The following is a 22,934-nucleotide window of genomic DNA, read 5'->3' on the forward strand; positions in this document are numbered from 1 at the left end:
ATTAAGTGAAAATCCTAGTTCATTAAAGCAAGAGCTTCATATGATTGCAATTTGTGACTTCTTGTCAGCCTCTCAGGCTGGGATTCAGTCAGTTCGGAACAGTTCAGGCGAACCGGTAGCTCAAACCATCAGCTGAGAGCAAACCGATGATCAGATTGGCCTGCCTGCCCTTGCGCTTGACTTACCTATACCCTTTCAGGTGATTAGCGCGGCAGAGCAGATTGATGTGCCTCAGCTTGGTTACTCACCAAGTAGTAGTGTGGAAGGTTAAGTTTTGGTAAAGCTGTGCATGTGCACAAAGTGTGCAGGTTAACATGTAATAACCGAACCGATTGTTAAACCGGCAGCATCCCACCACTGCAGCCTCCCACAAGGGAAGTCAATGGGGAAGCTAGCAGGAAATCGCAAAAGTCCCAGGCACCTCACAAGGTGGTTGGAGGAAACATGAATTCTGCAACAGAGGTCCTTGGAAAAAAAGTTACAAAATGGCAATCACATAACCACAGGATACTGCAACTATTGTAAGGGTGAGCTAATGGCCAAGCGTTCAGCTTGCAACCACATGACCCTGGGGCATGCAATACTGGAACCTCAAGGACTGATTATAGTCCTCAACTTAAAGGTAAAGATTCCCCTCGCACAGATGTGCAAGTTGTTCCCGACTCTAGGGGACGGTGCTCATCTCCGTTTCAAAGCCGAAAAGCCAGTGCTGTCTGAAGACGTCTCCGTAATCATGTGGCCGGCGTGACTAAATGCTTAAGGTGCCCGGAATGCTGTTACCTTCCCACCAAAGGTGGTCCCTATTTTTCTACTTGCATTTTTAAATGCTTTCGAACTGCTAGGTTGGCAGAAGCTGGGACGAGTAACGGGAGCTCACTTCATTATGCGGCCCTAGGGATTCAAACAGCTGAACTGCCAATCTTCTGCTCAACAAGCTCAGCATCTTAGCCACTGTGCCACTGCATCCCTGTCGTCAACTTATGACCACAATTGAGCCCAACGTTTCTGTTATTAAGCGAGGCATTTGTTAAGTGAGTTTTATGACGTTTCTTGCCATGGTTGATTAGTGAATCACTGCAATTGATAAGTTAGTAAGATGGCTGTTAGGTGACTCTGGCTTCCCCATTGATTTTGCTTGGCAAAAGGTTGCAAAGGAGGATCACATGATCTTGGGACACAGCAAAGTAAGTCGTAAGTATGAGTCAGTTGCCAAGCCTCAGAATTTTGACTACGTAACCATGGGGATGCTGCAAAGATCATAGGTGTGAAAAACAGTCATAAGTCACTTTTTTTCAGTGCCTTGTAACTTTGGACAGTCACTAAATGAACTGTTGTAAGACAAGGATTACCTATACTGGTAGCTGTCATTCAGCACTCCCACAATTTCGAAAAGGTAATTAACACGACCTGTATTATATTAAGCATCACTAATAAAAACAATAGGAAAAATTGAAACTGCATGAGAAATTGAAGACAAAATTATTTCCAGTAAAATTATTTCCAGTAAAGATTCAAATCTAAACTAAAATAAGTCATTTCTTATTTCCTGTTTTATAAAAAAAAATAGTTGGATTTGATTTTTTTGGTCATGAGAGAATAACGGAGAATATATATATTTTTTAAAAAAAATACTTTTTAGTGTCAAATTTTACATCTCCTTCATGGAAAAATACAGAAGTACAGAATTTCATAAACCTGATGTCATTACCCAAAATGTTAATGTCTTCAGAAAATTCATAATCACTTACATTTCTTAATGCTAACAATTTTATCTTATCTGTCAGATGTATCATAAAGTCTGCCTTAAAATCATGTACAAGGTATAACCTGGAAAGAATATTAAAAAGCTAATGAATCAAATAAAAATCCCCTTGCCAAAAATGTTAACAACCAAAATAATAGTAAGTGTGAAAACGAAAGGTTCAAACTGTAATCCACAAAGGTATAGATAGAAAACTAGTGAATTTTTCATCAAAAAGAAATGTTCTTGAAAAGTCAATAACTGCATCTTTAACTGACTTAAGTTATTCCAATAATTAAATAATTTTTAAAAAAACAGATTTCTGCATGGAGAGGTTCTGTCAGTATCCCAAATTTCTTCAGAATTGCACTTTAATGACCTAATAATATCAGCTGGACTTGAATATAAATTTGTTATAAACCATTGACAGAAATAAATATTAGGTAAATTTTATTTAGAAAAATTGTCGTTGGGAAGTAGTCTAGCTACTCTATTTTAAATCAATCCTAACTTGTAGGAAGCAAGGGATACAAAATATGAAAAGTATATTTTATACAAATTTTCCAAAATAAACAAGACTTTAACAAGCATTTAAGCATTATGAAAATTTGCAGGCTACATAATCAATAAATCTACCCATCAATGATACTGTGCAGGATGTTGAAATAAACTGTAATATGTTTCTGATTGTTTTTAAACAGCATGAATTAAGTTTTAGTTTCGAATTTTAAAAACCTTGATTCCATAAATTATATTTGGCAGTATGCATTCATCCAAGACTTATATGGGAAATAACAAAATAGAATTAAGTTTGATTTTTACACATTATTTAAATCTTTCCTCCCCCTTCCCCAGAGTTGTTTCCTGGAATAGCCTCTTTATTTGGGGAGGGGGGAGATAGGAGGACTGAGTGGTTTATTTGAAATGTTGTTGTTGTTGTTGTTATTATTATTATTATTATTATTATTATTATTATTATTATTATTATTATTATTATTATTATTATTATTATTATTATTATTATTATTATTATTATTATTATTATTTATTCACATTTCTAAACCGCCCCCTCTCCCAAAAAGGGACTCGGGGCGGTGTACAGTCCACAATAAATCACAGATAAAATACAAATATAAATAGGGCTATAAATATATGTATGTATGTGGAGGAGGTCAAAATTAAGAGTCCTGTACAGAGGAATAAATATGAGGCTAAAAGCCCTAAAAACAATTAAAACTAAAACATTACCCTTAAAATAACCAGATGAGAATATACTACCAGGAGTTCTTAGATGTAACATTTATAATCATGCCAGGCCAGCTAGTCGGAACAGGTGAGTCTTCAATTTTTGACGGAAGGAGCGGAAGTCCGAGGTGGTTCTAATGTCGGGGGGGGAGGTCATTCCAGAGGGTTGGGCCCATCACAGAGAAGGCTCTACTCCTCGGCGCCGCCCGCTGGCATTGCCTAGTGGATGGCACTTGGAGAAGGCCCTCTCTGTGAGAGCGGATTTACTCAAAATAATATAAACTTTAAAAAAAACCAGAAAAGCTTGTCATCTTAGATTTTTGTGTGTGTGTACAGTACAGGATAAAGAGTTTTCCCTTAATTGCTCTTGAGCTTCTGTAGAATTACTGAAAATCTAGCTATTGGTTTTAATTCAGTTAAGCAAGAAGGCATGGAACTCTAATAATTAGCATAGATTATTTGTTTGACAATAATGAGTACATGCCAGTGTTGGCAAACCTTTTTGGCACCGAGTGCCGAAAGGGGAGTGAGCGCCCGGAAGAGGAGCCACGGACACCAAAAGAGCAGTTCCTATTCTGAGCTGAGCTTCCAGTTTCAGGCGTGTGCATGCACACTGGTCACCTGGTCTTCCAGTTTCTGGGGCGCATGCATGCACGAAGACCAGCTGCTGGAACCCGGAAGAGCAATGGGCAACGGCTGGCATGCCCTGAGAGATGGCTCTGTGTGCCACTTCCAGCATGCATGCCATAGGTTCGCCATCATGGGTACATGCAGTCTTACGGGCCTTGGAAAAAATCATCTAGCTTTAAAAAAATCCTGTAATAGTGAATAATAATAATTCAGGGTAATACATGATCTGCTTGCAGCATACTGCACTCTATCTCACAGGTGGCAAACTCACGCATCACGTTGCCATCATGTGACCTTCGTGACATTTTCCCCTTTGCAGAACTGGGGTAGGCGTGGCCTGCGCATGATGCATCTGGCCCGCAGGCCGCTAGTTTGACACCCCTGATCTATGTATAATGGCTAATAATATGCCTCAGGTGAGCCTATCCATTGACAGAACAGAAGAGGCTTTGAAACTATTTCCTATCAAGGCCTTCAAAATGACATGCAGTCCTCATTCTCTTCTATTCTTCTAGCATGGATCTGTGCTTGGTTGATACTGCTATAGGCTAACTAATAAACGACACAATCTGCTTTTCCAAAAGATTTTTGTCCTTATTCTTTCCAACCATATGAAGTGTTGGACAGAAAATAGGTAAAGCATTTCTGAACTCTTATTCATCTGCCTTTCAGTCAACATAACTCTCTGAAAATTTAACACAATGGGATTAAATTTGATCTGGAGAAGAATTGCGCAAAAATAAAAATAGTAAGTTAAAAAAAGGGATTAAATCAAGTATCCTCTCTAACAACCTGGACTGAACCTTATAGGAAGCGGTTGGAAAGAGTTCCAGAAACCATAATCTGCTTGCTTCTCCTACTTTCTTACATATGTTCATATTATTACATAATTATTTTATTATATATTATATAATTATGCCATATAAGTCCTTCATTGGGTTCTGCCAGACTATCCTATATGGTATGTGTGTGTGTGTGTGTATGTGTGTATATATATATATATATATATATATATATATATATATATATATATATATAATCATCTATATCTATCGATCGAAACTTTTGAGAGTTTATGTTTTGACGAGAGAGAGAGGAGGGAGAGCATAAACTCTTAAAAGATTATAAACATCAATAGATCATCACTGGGCTGATCATTCTCTTTACAATTTTATATGGCTTAGCTATTTCAACAAGCATGTTAAAAGTATATGAGATAATTCACCAAATGCATCAAAATACTATCTCAAGTTGCAACTGCAATAAATAAAAATATATGATGCCTTCTTGCAGTGAGATAAGTGTCTACAGTTCAACTTGCAGGTAGATAAATGTCTACAACTTTTTTGTGGCATTGGTACAGTATGGCTTGCCTTCAAAGCAACTGTTTTGTAATGTTTAACTTTTCATACAACCACTTCATTGTAGCACAGCACAATATTCCACTATTCAATGAGAACATAACAACATAATAAAACATCAGAAGCATACATGGTAAAGTAAATATTCTATTAAAATCAGAGTCCAAAATAAAAAATAAGTAAGCTATACAGCGAAATGTGCTTTGGTTGTAACAGTAGAATTCATCTCAGTCTCTAATTAAGATGTTCAACACAGAAGCCATACAAAAATTATCTCCTGCTCTTTCACGGTCTTTCATTGTCATTGGTATCATGTTATCAAATAGATGCCATGGGGTATGGGGGAAAGTGTGATACTATTTTGCCAGAGGAAGAATTGCTCCTTATAATGTTTATTTAGTTCTCTTTTCTACTAGAGATAATGTCAGAGAAATGATACAAGGCTTTGAACTAGAAAAAGCTAATCAATATACCATGTCCACTTTTAATTTTCTATAGCAGTTGCTAAATGTTTTAATTTTTAACTCCTTTTGAAACTGAAAGGAGCCAACTGAATATGTTAAAGAGCTTTGTATGAAGATCAGACAGGCATGGGACTGCAATTATATATCACAATAGCCTTTTCTTGGTTCAGAGCTCTATTCATCTTTTCGAAACAGTGAAAGGCAGATTGGACATAAGGAAATGGATTAGCCACAGGATGATCTGTGTTTCCACACAAAAGCCCAGGCGTGGAAAAATGACACCCTGTTAGTACCTTCCTTCATTTGGGGGAAGAAAGAAAAAAAAACCATATTCATGGAAAAAGTCAAAACAGTACTTTCTCACTCATTTCAGGACAAATCTAATCTGCTTTCTTATCACCTACAGTATAATATGCATAGCGTCATCCTCTGTTGAAGTGAATTGATTTGTACTTCTGCTAAGTATAATGCTACAACAAAGAAAACAAATATGTTGAAATTAACCATGTAGCTTTTGCATAGGAAGCCAATGCAGAAAATGTATTCTATACACAACTAATATGGCAAATACCATTGTATTTCCATCAGGGTCTCTTTCCAGGAAAGCATATACTGACATTTCTTAGGTATTAATGATAATTAAATCCACAATCTTGTTTACTGAGAAATGCACAGATTGAGTTGGTTCTTAGATTAGCCATTTTAATAAGCACATTCAGTGAAATCGATGGAACAAATCTGTAAAACTAATTCACGTTTCACTGACTTGATGGACATGCTCTAAGCTAATCCTGAAAGAAGGCAGTGGCATACAGCTTATCATTGCCAAAAATCTACATGAACTTTTCCATGTAGTCACCAAGCAAGTTCAACTGAAGCAATTATTTTACCCTTGCTGCAAAGACAATTTAGTTTGAAGCCATAGTATTATATTTTTGCTACAGTTCTATAAGATCTGATCTAACAATTATTTTATAAGTAAATTAACCAGCTATTGTATTCCATTAAAATGTATTCTCTATCTAAATCAGATGACGGAATGTATCTATACTTACAAAAATCAGAATCGTGGAAGCAACAGTTTTCTCTGTTATAGTTTATGGGAGCTAAAAGTTGGACTATAAAGGCAAAAGAACCTTTTGAACCTGGGTGATGGGGAAGACTCCTGAGAATACTATGGGCAGCTAAGGAAAGGAACAAAAAGATCACTGATAATAATATCAACCCAGATCTGATGGGCTAAGGCAGAAATGATCAGGTTCATTTAACATATTGCAGATACATTATGCAAAGATGTTTGGAGAAAATCTATACTGCTGGGAAAATTGGTAAGAAAAAGAAGAGACAATCAGTAACAATGATGGTGCACCTTTGGAATAACTGAAGGTCCAGGATGGGATAAATTTTCCTGGTAAATCTATGTGGTTTCTGGGAGTCAACATGAACTTGATTCTTCATAACCAGTTGATCTACCTCTACCTCAGACATTTTTTAACAGCTAACATACTAGCCTATTTTACAGCAGTTTTACAGCAATTTGCAGAAGTTATTGATGGAGTCTTAGGACTTCATCAGTAATTGCACACATATTTTGTATAGTGTTTTTTTTTAAGAAATCACATAGTTTAGAATCCTCTGCAAAGATTTCTGAATGTCTTAACAAAGTTTGAGCAATTTAATCTCATTCTACAGTAAGCTACTGATATATTGTACACTTAAATATCGGAAGGATAGTAAAATCAGGCTTGTTTCTTTTTTAAAACATATATAGGTATGAATCCATAATATCTGCATTTAATTATATATTTATCTTTGGTTGGCAAAAATTGAAGCTTTTAGGAACCATTCACTTTAGTCCTAAACATAGCATAGTATTAAAAATCAAGCTTTTCGCCATGTCATGTCCTCTATCCCCATTTGCATTGATCTAAAGAAGAAAGTAGAATCTGAATTCTAATTGGGCAAAAATTTCCCTTCATGGAGAACTTCCCTTTAGGATAAGCCATGAAAGAAACTATACTCCAAACATGCAGGCAAGTAAAATTTGCTTTCAACATGAAATTACTTCCAGACTTATCCAACTCTGTAATGTTACTACAGCCCATCAATCATTTTAAACCATGGCCTTAACAGAATTGTTAGATTCAAAAACAAGTAGTATCAGAAACCTAGAATCAACATTGCAGTTCACATAAAAAAATATTCCTTACTACATATAATGCAAAATATAAAATGATATAGGTAAATATTATTTTCTTCCAAAGTCTGAAACTTAATTTATCTTCTTGTAAAAATAATTTCATGTGCCACATAGTGTTTAATGTGTATATGGCTGGTAAGTTACAGGATTTTACTTTTAAAAGATAGTCCACTATTTGAAATGTATAGACTTAGTTTTATAAATTTCAAATAGTGGGCTAAGTTTTAAAAGAGAACATGAATATTTAAATTAGATTTAAATACTGCATTTCTCCTATTGATAGAGACACAAGGGAATTTTTACCCAAATAAATAATGTACAGAGAATATTTCTCATATTACTGTGTTATTATTCTTATTTTTAAAATGAATTAGTTTCTGGGAGATAAAGCAAGGCACTGAAAACATCTGAACCTAAAAATAAAATTGTAACTAAAAGCTATGTTTAATTCAAATTAACAAAATGTATTTCATCCCAATCAGCTACATAATTTCAAAACAACAATAATATAATGAGCAGCATGTGTAGAATAAGAATGAAGTTATTACAATGGTAAGTTGGATGTTTTTTCCCCCCTAAGATGAACTGAAACTTCTTATAAGTCATCTGACTCTGTATTTATCATTTATAAAGATGGGTGTGAACTTTATTTTGTATGTGTGTTTGTATAAACAAACACTGGCTATAACAAAGAGAGAGAGAGAGAGACAGATACAGACATATATAGCATTCTATAATCTACAGTATCATCTTATTCGACACTTGCAATATGCTCATACTTAATTATGAAATAGCACGGTATTTCTGAAAGAAATTAAAATTATAAATGAAGAAAAGGATCTCGATCCATCAATGAAGTTTTCAATTGATGCTGCTCTGTGTCCAAATATAATGCATGCTTTAAATTATTGGGAAGTAATTTACGCTGCTTACAAATTGCTCTCTTTCCTTTCCGTATATCATAATTTCATATTCAACTGAGAGATCCTAAAATTAGGCAGAAAGGCCTTTTCCATTTTTAGAAGGCGAGGAGGAGGAAGCAGCCTTCAGCCCATAGAGCTCCTCCTTGCCCTGACCATAGAACATGAGTGCCATCTATTGAAAATGGACTGAATTGGCTTTTTAAAAGAGGGATTATGCATGTACACAGAGAAGAACACACACACACACACATTCATATACATATTATTTACTTTTCTGAGTAATGTACCATTAATCTTATATGAGAACTCCTATCTGTTGACTGAGTAACTTGGCCATTCCATCACCCACCAAGAAAGAAATAAAGCCAATGCATCCATGAACTGCTACCAAATTCCAGCATTCCTCAAAATAAACCATAAAATGTGCTTCGTGGCTTCCCATGACAGCTTTGCCAGTAAAATAAAGTTTGTTTGTTTGTTTTTTTAAAAAAAACCTGTTTGTCATCAATAGAGAGAGAGAGAAAGAGAATTGTGGAATGATAATATATTGGACATGATTAAAATAGGCACTCCAAAATATTAACCTCGGAGTCAGCATTTAAAGGACGACAAAACCCAGTCTATGCAGGCATGCAGAGATATAATTACCTTCTTTAAGGAACTGGGAGTGGATTACAAATATAAGAAAACAGCAGATAGCTGTTCCTGCTAGTGCCCATAAAGCTTTCAAGAACTGCATCTCGGGTTGGAACTCAGCAAATACCAAGAAAGTCACACAATGAATTTCCAGAGCGAGGCATCAATGTTTCTCGGGGTTTTGAGCCAGCCAGTAAAAGCCACACTTCCGAAAATCAGAGGGGGAAAAGGCGAAACGATCGGAGGAGATTTTTCCCCCTCCCTCCCTTTCTAAGGCTGGGAGAGGGGAAGAACTGGGAAGGGGGGGGGGGGGTTCAATACAAAGTCTCAACCAGCAGCGGTAGCAGCAACACGACCTCCCCATAGAGAGGACTAGGGGGAAGAATGGTTCGGGGCTCCATGAATCAGCTTTCTGTTTCCTTGCGAGTTGAGCAGCATGGGGGGAGGAGGTCGAGAAGAAAGGGGGAGACAGACAATCTGGGGAGAATTGCGCAATCGATCCCCCTTATTCGGATGAGGGCTTTCTTCTTCTTTTTTTCTTCCCCCCACCCCACCCCCCCGCTGCTGGTTCTTCTCCTCCGCGATGGCTTCAGTTCAGCAGCTTAGCAGAATGCGGGAGGCGATCCGATCCGATCTTTCCCCCCCGGAAAGCCGATGCCCCATGGGCAAGGGGGGTCTTGTTCGCTGCCACCGTTCACCCAGGGCTGGCAGGCTGGCACAGTCCAGTTAAGGCGAGAAAGGGAAAAGTGCGGGCTGCGGGAAGGGTTTTCCTGCGTGGAAATGGGGGGGGGGGGGAGAAACGGCTCGCTAAATTTCCTGCAACTTCCCCTCCGACGCCCGAGGTCTGTGCTTCGCCCCCGCGAGGCTCCCTGGCTCTTCCTCCCCCAATGCAAAGCAATTCAATTAATCCTTCTTTTTTAAAAAAAAATTACTCGCAGGTGCCAGCTGGCCCAAAGCAGGGCAGTTCCTCGCCGCTCTGCGAAGCTGGGGAAGGATGCGGGAGTTTCCTTCTTCTTCCTGGCTCCCCTCCGGCTCCCCGCTGCCAGTCTCCCCAGCCACGTCCGGGAGAAGCGGCTTGGGTGGCTTCTCCTTCCTTTCGCACCCCGGTGCGCCTCCCTCGCCACCGCAAGTCGCTTTTTGCCTCCCTACCCCCAAATAATAATCATAAATAAGCAGGTGCGCCGCTTGGGCTGGCTTGGCTTCCCGATTAGATAAGACCAGCCGGTGCCCCCCCCCCCTTTCCCGGTTTATTTCGTCGTCATCCGCCAACCCCAGAAATCCGTGCAGTTCGAAAGCTGAGCGAGGCGAAGGACCTCGGTGAGGGAAGCAGCAGCGTCTGAAAAAGCAGCCTCCCCTTCGCAAAGGCTCTTCGGCTTCAGCCAGCCAGCGGTTTCCCCGGGCTCCCTCGGTGGGTACTGGCGAAGGGGCGAGAGAACTGCAGGCGGCTCGCTTTCCCCCCGAGCTTCCTTCTCTTCGAGGGTGGGGAGGTTGGTTGTGGCTGGATTGCCGGCGTGAATCTCCTTGGGTTTGCGCGGGTGCCAAAGCTGCGTGGACGGCTTGCAAGCTGGCCGAGGTACGCCCGCAGCTTCCGAAGGACCCGTCTCTGCCAAGCGGCAGACCCGAGGACCCTCCTCTGGAAGGAGAGGGAAGCGGAGAGGAGCGAGGATCGGATCGTGTGTGTCTTTTTGGAGGGGAGGGAGATCCGCCACTTCTCTTTCCTCTTCTGGAGAAGGCGGCTGGCTCTGTTGCCGGATCGTCTTGCCCGATCCGCGGTAGCTCAAGCGGACCCTCCTCAACGCGCTCGATCCCAGCTGCTCGTTTGAAAGATTGCTAGCGCCATCGAGTAACTTTCCCACAGCCTCGCTTCCTCGGCGCGCGGGGCTTCTTCGCTATTAATGAGCATGCCCAAGAGGCGAGCCTGCGCGCTAGGCGCAAGGAAACCGCACGGACTCCGATCTAGTTCCCCTGCAGTCAGCTCTCCGGGTGTAAACAGGAGGAAGATGAGGCGGGCGGGTCTTTTTGTTGGTTTAACCCAGCTTCGGGTTCTCTTGGGGGGTCTTGGAGGCTCAGACCCGCGGGCGGAAAGGCGCGACGTAGCCATGGTGTCCAAAATAGGTCAAGAAGCTGCGTGGTCTCCAAAGCCAAGTCGATCTGGAGGAGAACGATCCAAATGAAGAACTTCAACGCTTTTGGTTCTGTCAACCAACCGACTGGCCAAGAAATAGTTTCGGGTTTTGAAAAAAGGCAACAAGCAAACCTGTTTCCCAAAGCAGGGAGGTAAAAGTAAACAGTAAACAGTAACAAGAGTTGGAAGGGTATCTTAGCTTACACAGAATGTAAAACAGATCGGATGTATAATAGCAGTGAGGCGAATAGTATCAGGGAGTGCAGCCATTGGGAAACAAATAAACCAAAGAGATGGCTAATTAGATAAAGGGAAGAAAAATAGTCTTGACGTCTACCATGCCAGCTCTTCATCCCCTTTTTACTATTTAACATGGTTTGATTTCATTTCTCTTCCATCCCCATTTCCATTAGTTTCTTTCTAACAATATTCTAACCCAATATTCTAGCAATCGTGTATTTTTATGTACACTGGGAGCATATGCACCAAAGGCAAATTCCTTGTGTGTCCAATCACACTTGGCCAATAAAGAATTTTATTCTATATTTTTCTATTCTATTCTATTCTATATTGCCCGTGTGCCATCTGCAGTTTATTGCTGGCTTCCTACTCACCACTTGCTACTCAAAACTACCCACTGATATCCCAGCAGCTCCTAGGGGAGGTTTTTTTTTTATTTATTTATTGGCATTTCATCTCCTTATCATAATTTCTTAACACTGCACATTATCTACCTCTCAGTGAGTGTCACTAAAATCAATAGGACTTGCTTCATTGAAATTAATAGGACTTACTTAACCATTTTCCCATCAATCATATTGCCTAGGCAAAAGATTGTAAAAGCCATTGTTATACATATATAAAGCTGTGTACCAAAAACCATTAAGGTGTTATGAACTCTTGAGTTCACAACCAAAAAAGAACTGGTTGCTTACCCTTTAGGATTATCAGTACAAAAGACGAGATAGGGTATATTTTGTGCGGAGTAGGATATGGCTTAGATTTTATTTCAGCAATCGCTGTTATATCTCACGAGCCTACAGAACAGACCAAAAGAATTCACTTTGAATTGTCTTTTTATGTTATGCAGTGCAGAATTATTGAAGGATGAGTTTGCAGAACCACATGGAGGACAAATATCCTGTTTTGATACCATCTCTAGTTTTGGAGATTTATCTCTAGTGGAATGTAATCCTTATTCTGTATGTGCTAGTCACATATGGATATTTAAGTCAAACTAAGGATGAAATTCTATGCACACTTTGAAAGATAAATATTAATAAGTAAAATATGTGGGAATAGTTTATGGGGCTTATTCTTGGCAAGAATGCTCTCTTCAAATATAAACTGAAGAGTTTAAAAGTTAATATCTTGATGCTATAAAAAGAAGTTGGGATGCCTAATATTCAATCTTTTTGGGAACCATGCTAATATTAAAACAATAAGATGATCATGCAGGTCTGACAACTGGGGAATAGGTGGAAAGTAGTCAAATTTTATTGATTTCATATTTTTTTCATCCCACCTTTATTAGTTTTATAAATAACTCAAGCAGATGAAGATAGCTAATACTCCTTCATCTTTTTATTTTCGACACAACAACAGCCCTTTGAAGTGGGGTATTGACCTGTTCAGTTTTTAATTTTAACAAATTTTCACATGAACATGTGAAAATCAAGAGCTTTGTTTAGTTATGAAGAAACTATTAGGAGGAAGTTAATGATATGCAGGTAAAAGCAAATATATCACTTGTAACATGAACTATTGGTGCAATGCATAATACAAAGGAAAATTTATGGTTTCAGTACACCTGTTGATCAATTGCAGCAAGGAAAGAGATACATTGTTATATATAAAATTACTACAAGATTTTTTTTAGAAAAGATGGAAAAGTTATTTAAGAATACTAGAAAATTTTGCAATGTAACTAATTAACAAAAAAGATACTTTTTGCAATATATACAGCAATGAACTAGGAAAACTTAAATACAAAACTAGCCTACTATAATTAAAATGTTAATATATTCAATATAGGCTATTCATGAGGTAAAGTAATAATTGTTGTTGTTGTTGTTGTTGTTGTTGTTGTTGTTGTTATGAACCAGAGGTGGCATTCAGCTGGTTCAGACCGTTTCGGGCGAGCCGGTAGCGCTGATGATCAGTTGGCCCCGCCTAACCTCCCCTCTCTATCCTGTCCTTTATTTCCTGCTTTCTAGCTCATCTCAATTGCGTGGCACAGCTGATTCCCCCCCTTGCGTTCTACTTACTGTATTTTTCAGCATATAAGAGGCACTGGAGTATAAGACGCACCAAGATTTTGAAGAGGCAAATTTTTAAAAAAAGATTTTGCATTCTGCAGACCTACCAAAAATGGCCCATTTTTCATGAAAACGGGCCCAGGTTGTTTTTTTTTTTTTTAAAAGGGGCATGAATAGCTTTTAGGAGGCTTGTGGAGTGGAAAATGGGGTTTTTTTTGCTCTTTTTTGTCCCCCCCCCCCCCCCGGAGCACTCTGGAAGCCTCCTAAAGGCTATGCAAGGCCATTTTGGTGAAGGGGGCAGTGTTTCGGAGGCAAAAAATGCTGTATTCAGTGTATAAGACGCACCCAGATTTTCAGCCTCTTTTTTGAGGGAAAAGGGTGCGTCTTATACTCCGAAAAATACTTGGAAGGTAAGTAGCTGAGCTTCTAAATGCTGCATTTCAGTGCTGCACGCAAGCGCTTTAGGCGCGCATATGCACGAAGTTCACACACTCTGAACCAGTTGTTAAACTGGCAGCATCCCACCACTGGTAGCAACCTACACCATGTTTTCCGTAATTCTCTGGGAAGGAGATGAAGCATCAACATCCCTTGATATCCCCAGGTTTGGAACTTATGGAAAGTAGGCTTGCACCAGAGGTATTGAAAGAAACAGAAAGGTATTGGTTGCTTTTAAAATCAGGGTGCAGCTGATGCCAAACAAATTCTATGCAATCATTAGTTTGTGGGTCACAAAAACATCCGTGAGTTCTACTAACATTCTACTCTCCTATAATACTTGGAATCAGTCCTTACACTGAAACAAACTAATTTTCTCCGTTTCTCCAATAAAGTAGGGTTAAAAGCAATTGCTAAAGCCTTAAAGCCAAAGGGCACCGTCATGTGTTAAATCAGAGGTTCCCAATCTTTTTCGGTTTGCGGCTCCCATAACACTTCGGATTTTTTCCACGGCTCCCTTAATAGGTACATCCGATTTTTTTTAATTTTTGACTTTTTAAGGATTTGGAAATCTACTTTTTAGTTCGTTAAGGTTAGGTTAATTGAAAAATAAATTAAACACGAGCTTTAAATTCACAATTTATTGAACATCGTTTAATGATTTAAAATTATTAATGGGATGGATGGGCTTGTTGTTCGCTGCACAACTTCTCAAATCTTGGATCAGAAAAATAGCTTTTGAAAAGTAACTTAACCACCACACTAGCCCAGTGGTGGGCAACCTTTTTTTTCAACTGAGCCAAATCTCACCAAAACCACGATTGAAATTTATTTGGAGAGCCGCTCTTGCTTAGCAACCAAAATTTTGGGCTCAATTGTGGTCATATGTTGTTTTTCTTTCTTTCTTTCATCTCTCTCTCCCACTTTCTTTTTTTCTTTTTCTTTCTCTCTCTCTCTCTGGCTCTTTGTCTCTCTCTCCCTCCCTCCCTCTCTGTCTCCCTCTGTCATTTTCTCTGGGTGTCTATCTGTCTCTCTCTCTCTCTGTATCTCTGTCTCTCTCTCCTCCTTCCCCCATCTCTGTCACTCTGTGTGTGTGTGTGTGTGTGTGTCTGTCTGTCTGTCTCTCACTCACTCTGTGTGTGTGTGTGTGTCTCTGTCTCTCCCTCTGTCTCTCTCCCCTCCCTTCCTCTCTCTCTGTCACTCTGTTTATGTGGGTGTGTCTGTCTCTCACTCATTCACTTAATCACTCACTCTGTGTGTGTCTCTCTCTCTGTCTGTCTATCTTTCTCTCCCTCCCTCCCCCCTCTCTCTCTGTGTGTGTGTATTTGTGTGTGTGTGTGTCTGTCTGTCAGTCTCTCTCTGATTCCCTCCCTCACTCCCTCTCTCTGTTCCTCTCTCTGTCTGTCTGTCTCACTCACACACACACACACTGTGGTCACCACAGTGTGTGTGTGTGAGTGAGACAGACAGACAGACAGAGGAACAGAGAGAGGGAGTGAGAGAGGGAATCAGAGAGAGACTGACAGAGACGAATCAGAGACATACTTTTAGCTACCTGGCAGCGGCGTTTTGCCTTGGGGGGCTCCTCAGAACTTCCCAAGACTTCGGAGGGAAGTTTACAGCCCTCCCTCGGAACGCTTCGGAGGGAAGCTTCTGCAAAGGCGAGTGGCAACAAGTCTCCCAGGCTTTAATTTGCCGAGCTGTGCGCACGCGCCTGTTTTCCACAGCGTGGAGCAGCGGCGAGATTCTGCGCGGCGAGCGATGATTCCAGGGGCCATCCGGGAAGATGAGGAACGCGAGGGGGACCCTGCCCCCCCCACTGATGCCCCCCGGAATCATCGCTCGCCACCCAGAATCTCGCCGCTGCTCCACACCGTGGAAAACAGGCGCGCGCGTACAGCTCGGCAAATTTCAGCCTGGGAGACTTGTCATGCCCGGGCTTTTGCAGAAGCTTCCCTCCAAAGCCCGAGAGGGACGTCAGCGTTAGACCCAGCGGGCGCAGGTATTAATTGAATATTTCGCGGCGCCCTTATGACGATAGCGCGGCTCCCCAGGGAGCCGCGGCGCACACTTTGGGAATCACTGTGTTAAATATTAGGGCAGTTTTTTAAAAAAATTGGAAGGCTACTTTACAAAGCACCTCATTGCTCAGAGTACTGCGGCAGCCACATTGTTTAAATGCTTAGCGCAATGACTTCCAGCCCCTTTTGTAGTTGTTATATGTGAAAACTCCAGAAAAATAATCTTCCTTGATACTAAGCAGAGCAACAACTGGAGAAGATATTACGGTCTAAAAATGTGTTCTCCATCCACATTTGTTTACAACTAGAGTTAATTCCATCAGTAATATCTTCTCCAGTTCTCAATATCAGCTATCATTCCTTCAATGCTTTTTTTCCATCAATAAATTATATTATGAATTATTCCAGCATTTCATATACTATGTATTTCATCTGGGCATTTCTTTTACAGATTCATAACATTTAAGAATAAAAATGTTTTCACAGAATGAATGTCTTTACTGTTCTAAATTGAGGACCTGTATGCTTGTCCCCAATATTGCTACTGTGATTTGAAGTACCATTATGTCACCAGAAATATATTAACTCATTAATAATCATATATCTATCTAGTGTATAATCTATTTTACTATCAAGAAGAATAAAATTGCAGTGTATGTATTTTCCAATATCGCTTGATCTAGATGTATCTGTCTAACATGCGAACATCTCTTTAAATAGAGCAGAGTTGAGTAATAATAGCAATAGTGCAGAAACATTCCTCATTAATCACTTTCATCCCCCTCTTAAAAAACAATCTCATAACTGAAGACAAGAGCCCCTGAAAAAAGCTACACATAACCAACACTACCGCAATGTAACCATGTCTAAGGTTCATTGGGATGGCAAAATCTGAAGAACAGATGACGGTGTGCAAGACACCTTAAAGCCATTATTGGGTACAATATTGTGCTGGAAAACAATTAGAAGAAAAATATTTATGTGTACTATTTCCAGATGGTATTTATACCATTGTTAATATTCACCATATACAAATGTCTTTACATTAGAAAATATTGAGAACCTGCACTTACTTGGGTCTTCAAAGCACAAATAATATGCATCTAGGTCAACGAAGTAGATATATTTATACACCCAAACAGATGTATATTGTCTTTCAGTGTAGTTTTTCAATTTTTTGTTTCAATCACAAACCAGAATTAAAAATCAAAGCATTAAAATGAAATGAAACAAAATGTATAAGAGGTTCCAAGGCCAAATACTAATATATGCACTATTCTACCTTCAGAATAAAAGAATGTAAACATGGGACAAAATAAAGTATCACACGGTAATGTGAAGAATTGCTTAATCTTTAATAAATAAAAATATATTATGGAATATTAGTGAACTGGCGTTTCCAGAAGACAGATTTTACAATGTATCAAGATTCCAATTATGTACTAAGCATATAGAAGAAAACCAATTTGGAATCAAAAGAAATAAATGCATTGTCCATTGGCAACGAATGGACTAGTGGAGTAAACTAATACATTTCCCACATTGCATCTGTTTCTTGTAAACAGAAAGGAGAAAAAAGTCATGCATATTGTCATAAAATTGCTTAACAAGGATATTTGTGGAAGTATTTGTTTATTATTTATTTATCCATGCATTAAATTGATACAGCTGGTCTGGGCAGCCAGCAATGAATTAAAAAAAAGATTTAAAAAACCACATCATCAAACACACGGTATCCAAGAACCAAGAGAAAGCCAATCAAGACAATCAACATGATTACGGTATAATCACGCACTCAGGATAACAAAAACAGGTCTTTATAGCTCTAAAATAAGAGAGTAGGGTCCATGCAAGCTAATCTTCAGAGGAATAGTGCTAGGACAAAAATAGACTTTCTGGGTCTCACCAGATGATGCTGTTCTGACTTAGGCTTCCCCAAAAAGCAGAAGCAGATTACTAGTCCTGACAAAACCCCTTTTATTAAACAAATGTGAATTCCTCCCATTCACATTCAGGAAAGGCCTGGTAAACAGTCTTTCAAAAGTGAATTTATGACCACAGACCTTATCTAGCTTGCAAGGAAAGACTTGGCACAGAGTCTCTGAGGTTCATGGACAGATCTTCACACTCCTGAAATGAATGAACTAATTGTTTCCTGCAAAAGCCCACTCCTCTTTTGTTCCTCTTTTGTTTCCTATGGGAGGGGCCATTCACCGTCCACCTGTGGCTTTACTCTCAAGTCAACCCTGATTTCTGAGCTGTTCTTTTCTTCTGCAGGTCTGTGCATGCACACTCTGGGGACAGGCTCCAGATGTTCCTCTGCCTCACTACTGTCTAGCTCCAAGGGCAGCTGAGAACTGTCAGACGGCCTTGGCCCCACCTCTTCCTCTGACGCAGAGCCCTCGTCCGAGCCTTCCCCAGCCTCCAGCACTGGCCCATGTTCCTCCCCAACCTCCTTACTGTCCAACTCTGCTGCCAGCTCTGCTGGCAGCCAGCGTGCCACAACAGATGCTCCCCAATGGATAGGAATTGGAGCATGCCTTCCCTACCAAATCTAATAGGATAAGTATGTACAACCAGGAAGAGATGTTCCTGCAATTAACACGGTAACAGGAGAAACACCTTTTCAGTTACATTGAAAACTAGAATGCCTGTACAATTCTGAATTAATACCATGTTTATCAGCAAGCTATGTATATCTTAAAAACCTTGACTTCACCAACTAGGTATTAATGTGCAACATAGCTTATTGGCATAAGGATACATTGAATTGCCAACAAATAATCTCAAGATAGTTTACGTCTAAAAGCTATTAAGTAAAATACTCTTAGGGATGCGGTGGCTCAGTGGCTAAGACGCTGAACTTGTTGATCAGAAGGGTTGGCAGTTCGAATCCCTAGCACTGCATAACGGAGTGAGCTCCCGTTACTTGTCCTATCTTCTGCCAACCTAGCAGTTCAAAAGCATGTAAAAATGCAAGTAGAAAAATAGGAACCACCTTTGGTGGGAAGGTAACAGTGTTCCGTGCACCTTCGTCATTTAGTCATGCTGGCCACATGACCACGGAGATGTCTTCGGATAGCGCTGGCTCTTTGGCTTTGAAACGGAGATGAGCACCCACCCCTAGATTCAGGAAAGACTAGCACATATGTGTGAGGGAACCTTAAAATACTCTTGCAAAATAAGAAGAGGGATGGTAACTTTCTCCACCATGACCTTCAATATCCACTTCGCCCTCTATAATACAAGCCATTTTGAGTTACCATCATGAAATTATATACAACACTTTACAATAAGAAATCCAGCTAGCACATTGTTATTTGAGATAACTCAGTTACATTCCTATTCCAGCCCCCACATATATTATTTTCATAATTGTTTGATAAGGTATCATCTTAATATATAGATTTATCTCCCTGAAGTCTAAATTAAGGAAAAATGTATTGTAGTAGCATTCACATTTTCTGTATTACTTGCATACAAAGGCATTTAATAGATTAATTAAGCAGTCATTTAGGACTAGAATGTGTGAAAAACAAAATTATTATTATTATTTATTGTCGGTGCACAACATATGTACAATGAGATTGGTTGAGCGCCATATAATGGAGACAGTATGTATAAAATCACACAGTATAATCAAAGCTAAATCAGCATAAATTAAGTAGCAGCACAGCTCACTTTCATTTCAAATATGAAACTCCCTTGGGATTCATTTCGTAGCAACATATCTGTAGAGAGAAATATCCTAATGTGTTTTCCTCATTTTGTAATAAGATCAGTATTTCTTTCACTCCTATTGCTGTATCAGGATATTTAAATTGTGCATCAATTAAATATTAAAAATAAAATATATAAGCAAACCATTTTGCCATTTTAAATCTTAACAGGTTTTGTAACAACATACATTTTGCTAAGCGTTGTTCTAATGGATAATCAATGTAATAAAACCTGAGCTGCATTACCAATGCAAGTTGCCCTAATCTAACCAACAGTACCACTCTGTAAGTTTATCAACAATTGGTAATCTTTTAAATATACTAATATTTTGCATAACAACCACAATTACAACTAGTGCTTCATTTTACATGTAGTGTAAAATGTACTGTATATAAAGTTTCTGAGGTATATTAGAGAGGAAAGTTCAAATCATGATGGAATAGAATAGAATAGAACAGAACAGAATTGTTTATTGGCCAAGTGTGATTGGACACACAAGGAATTTGTAGATAGATGATAGATAGATAGATAGATAGATAGATAGATAGATAGATAGATAGATAGATAGATAGATAGATAGATAGATAGATAGATGATAGATAGATGATAGATAGATAGATAGATAGATGATAGATAGATAGATAGATAGATAGATAGATAGATAGATAGATGATAGATAGATAGATAGATAGATAGATAGATAGATAGATAAGAGAAAAGGAGAGAGAAAGAAAGAGAAAGATGATAGAAAAAGATGAAATACATAAAATAATAACAATGTGACAAAATCACTTAATTTTAAAACAAATAAATCAATTAACAAGCAGATTATAAAAGAAAGAAAAAGCCAAGCTTTCACTGAAAATGCACAGGCATTCAAAAAATGCAAAGCCCTTTATTGCCGTATTACCAAGAATAATGATCAAATTTGCACTTGAGTTCTGTGTGGGAAACTGCTATCCATTCAGAACTACAGAAGAAAATCCACGGCATTGGAAGAATCACAAATCCCAAGCCATTTAATCTTGTTAAAGTTGAGATTAATTCCTTTGCTCTCCAGGACAAGATCTCTACAGCCCCGCTTGCTTTTCCCTCTCTTTCCTATTTCTTATTTTCAAGCAGATAAATTTATGCTAAAAGTATTTCTGATACAAAAATGTTATAGTTGTATTGTTTACATAAATTCCGCTCAATATCCTAGTTGAAGAGCTTTTTGAGAATAGAGGCACTGAAATTTGAAGATGGCTTGTTCAAAATTTATTCATATTCTGTTTACATTGCCATCTATTGCTTTATGAATGAATATTGGACATGAAATGGGGATTTGCTTGATCTAAAATGTCAAATAACTTCTTTATTTGAACATAAGCAATATCCCAGAAGATCTTCTTTTCCTCTTTGCATATCTGTTTTCTATCATTTTATTCATAGTACAAAAAATATTCCTGTATGCATTGTTTTTACCCTTGAAATGAGGTCTGCTTCTGATGCATGCAGATTTAATATAATTTAAGAAAATGACGGATATACAGTAAACGCTGAGAATGTTTTAACTCCATACTACAGTGCAAGACTGATGTAGAATACTGCAGTCAGCCAAAGACTGACAGTATCTTAAAAACATACATACATACATACATACATACATACATACATACATACATACATACACACACACACACATACACATACACACACACACATGCATACATGCATGCACATATCAAAATACTCCCCAAATATAATAAAATAAATGAGTACTGTACTAACTAAGAACTATATAAATATGTAAAGCAATGACTTAAAGAATGTATCTGCAGATGCACCAATGCTAATCAATATGTGTGAATTTGAAACAATTAAGCTGCGAAAAATAGCAGAAGCATTTGTTAGATATCAGAAACACTCTATCCTGAAATTATAATGATTACTCTCTATGAAGACTCCGAGATTAGTGCTGTGGTTATGTAAGTGTTTAAACGGAATAGTACTGTATGTGAAATTATGTATTCGTAGTTAAAATGTATTATACTATACTCTTCTCACGTCTTCTTGACTGCTATACTGATTGAAAAGCAATATTTATTCTGATTATTTCTGTGCACAGTGAAAGGGAAAGAGAATTGTATCGATAGAATTACACTTCTGTCATATCCCTGTTCCATATTTGGGATAGCTTACCATGAATATAAATAATTCATGCATGTGGATAAGTTGAAAATATAGAGGGATGCAATTCAAACATCTCACTGAAATCAACCATGTAGATAGGAGACCTTTTATTTACTTCTGTTCCTGTGATATACCCTCTTTTAAAACTGATTATTGAAATGTACATAATAATCCTATTCTGATTTTGACACCACTGGAATTTTTAAAAAGACATTATCAGGCTAAGACCTATTTTTTAAGGTAGTGTTCAAAAATACTAGGCAAAAGAGAAAGTGAAAGAGAAACATAGATGGATTTAAATTATTTCACGGTCAATCAGTTTTACAATGGAATAAATTTACTATGCAGATATTACGGCACACGGTTGTCTTTCATTTGTAAGCTGGTTATATGATAATTTACTTTTTTTTCTTGATTTACAAAATTCATAAAATGTAACGATTAAAATGGCCTTTGGAAATCAGCTAATCTAGTATCCCACTTAGTGTAATAATGTCCTGCTATACAACCCCTGAAAGATGAACATTTATTTCATTTATTTCATTAATTCTTTGGTCACCTGACTCTTTCATATACAAATGGTATGCAAAGCTCTAGAAAACATCTTGTCTTCTGCAGGATTATATGGAATAAAATTACACTGTGTACTTTTCAGAATCATGTTTAACAATTATTACCCTAATAAAGAGCCTGGATTATTCAAACAGTACTGCCAAGTCCATAGGGACTTGGGAGACAGAGCACTAGGGTCAGCTGGAAATCTGGCAGCCCAGGTTCAAGACCCAACTGACATGCAATAAGGTGAGCTCCCATCTTCGCCTCAGCTGTTGCCAAACAAGCATTTCAAAAGCATGCAAATGTGAGTAGATAAATAGGTACCATTTCAGTGAGAAGGTAACAGTGCTTTGTGATGTCATGCTGGTTATATGACTGTGGAAATGTGTGAGGACCCAGGGCATGGCATGGAAGCAAGACAGCTAGAGAACATGCCCAACTCCCC

The 22,934-nt window shown here is 38.6% G+C and overlaps 1 protein-coding gene across 5 annotated transcripts in view; it reads right to left on the minus strand.

Moving 5' to 3' along the window:
* Nucleotides 1-22,934, minus strand: part of TAFA5 (TAFA chemokine like family member 5) — a 330,481-nt gene that overhangs the window by 219,573 nt on the left and 87,974 nt on the right. Inside the window, exon 1 of one of the 5 annotated variants that reach the window (XM_081958791.1) lies at nt 9,213-10,958. The exons of the other annotated variants lie outside the window; for them this stretch is intronic. Within the exon in view, the coding sequence (XP_081814917.1) occupies nt 9,213-9,303 (91 nt within the window). The 5' untranslated portion in view covers nt 9,304-10,958. Of the gene's footprint in view, nt 1-9,212; nt 10,959-22,934 lie in introns of those variants that run through there. 5 annotated transcript variants of the gene reach the window in all.

Source organism: Natrix helvetica, assembly GCF_964273705.1.
Source record: "Natrix helvetica genome assembly, chromosome: 6".
In the NCBI taxonomy this organism is placed as follows: domain Eukaryota; kingdom Metazoa; phylum Chordata; class Lepidosauria; order Squamata; family Natricidae; genus Natrix; species Natrix helvetica.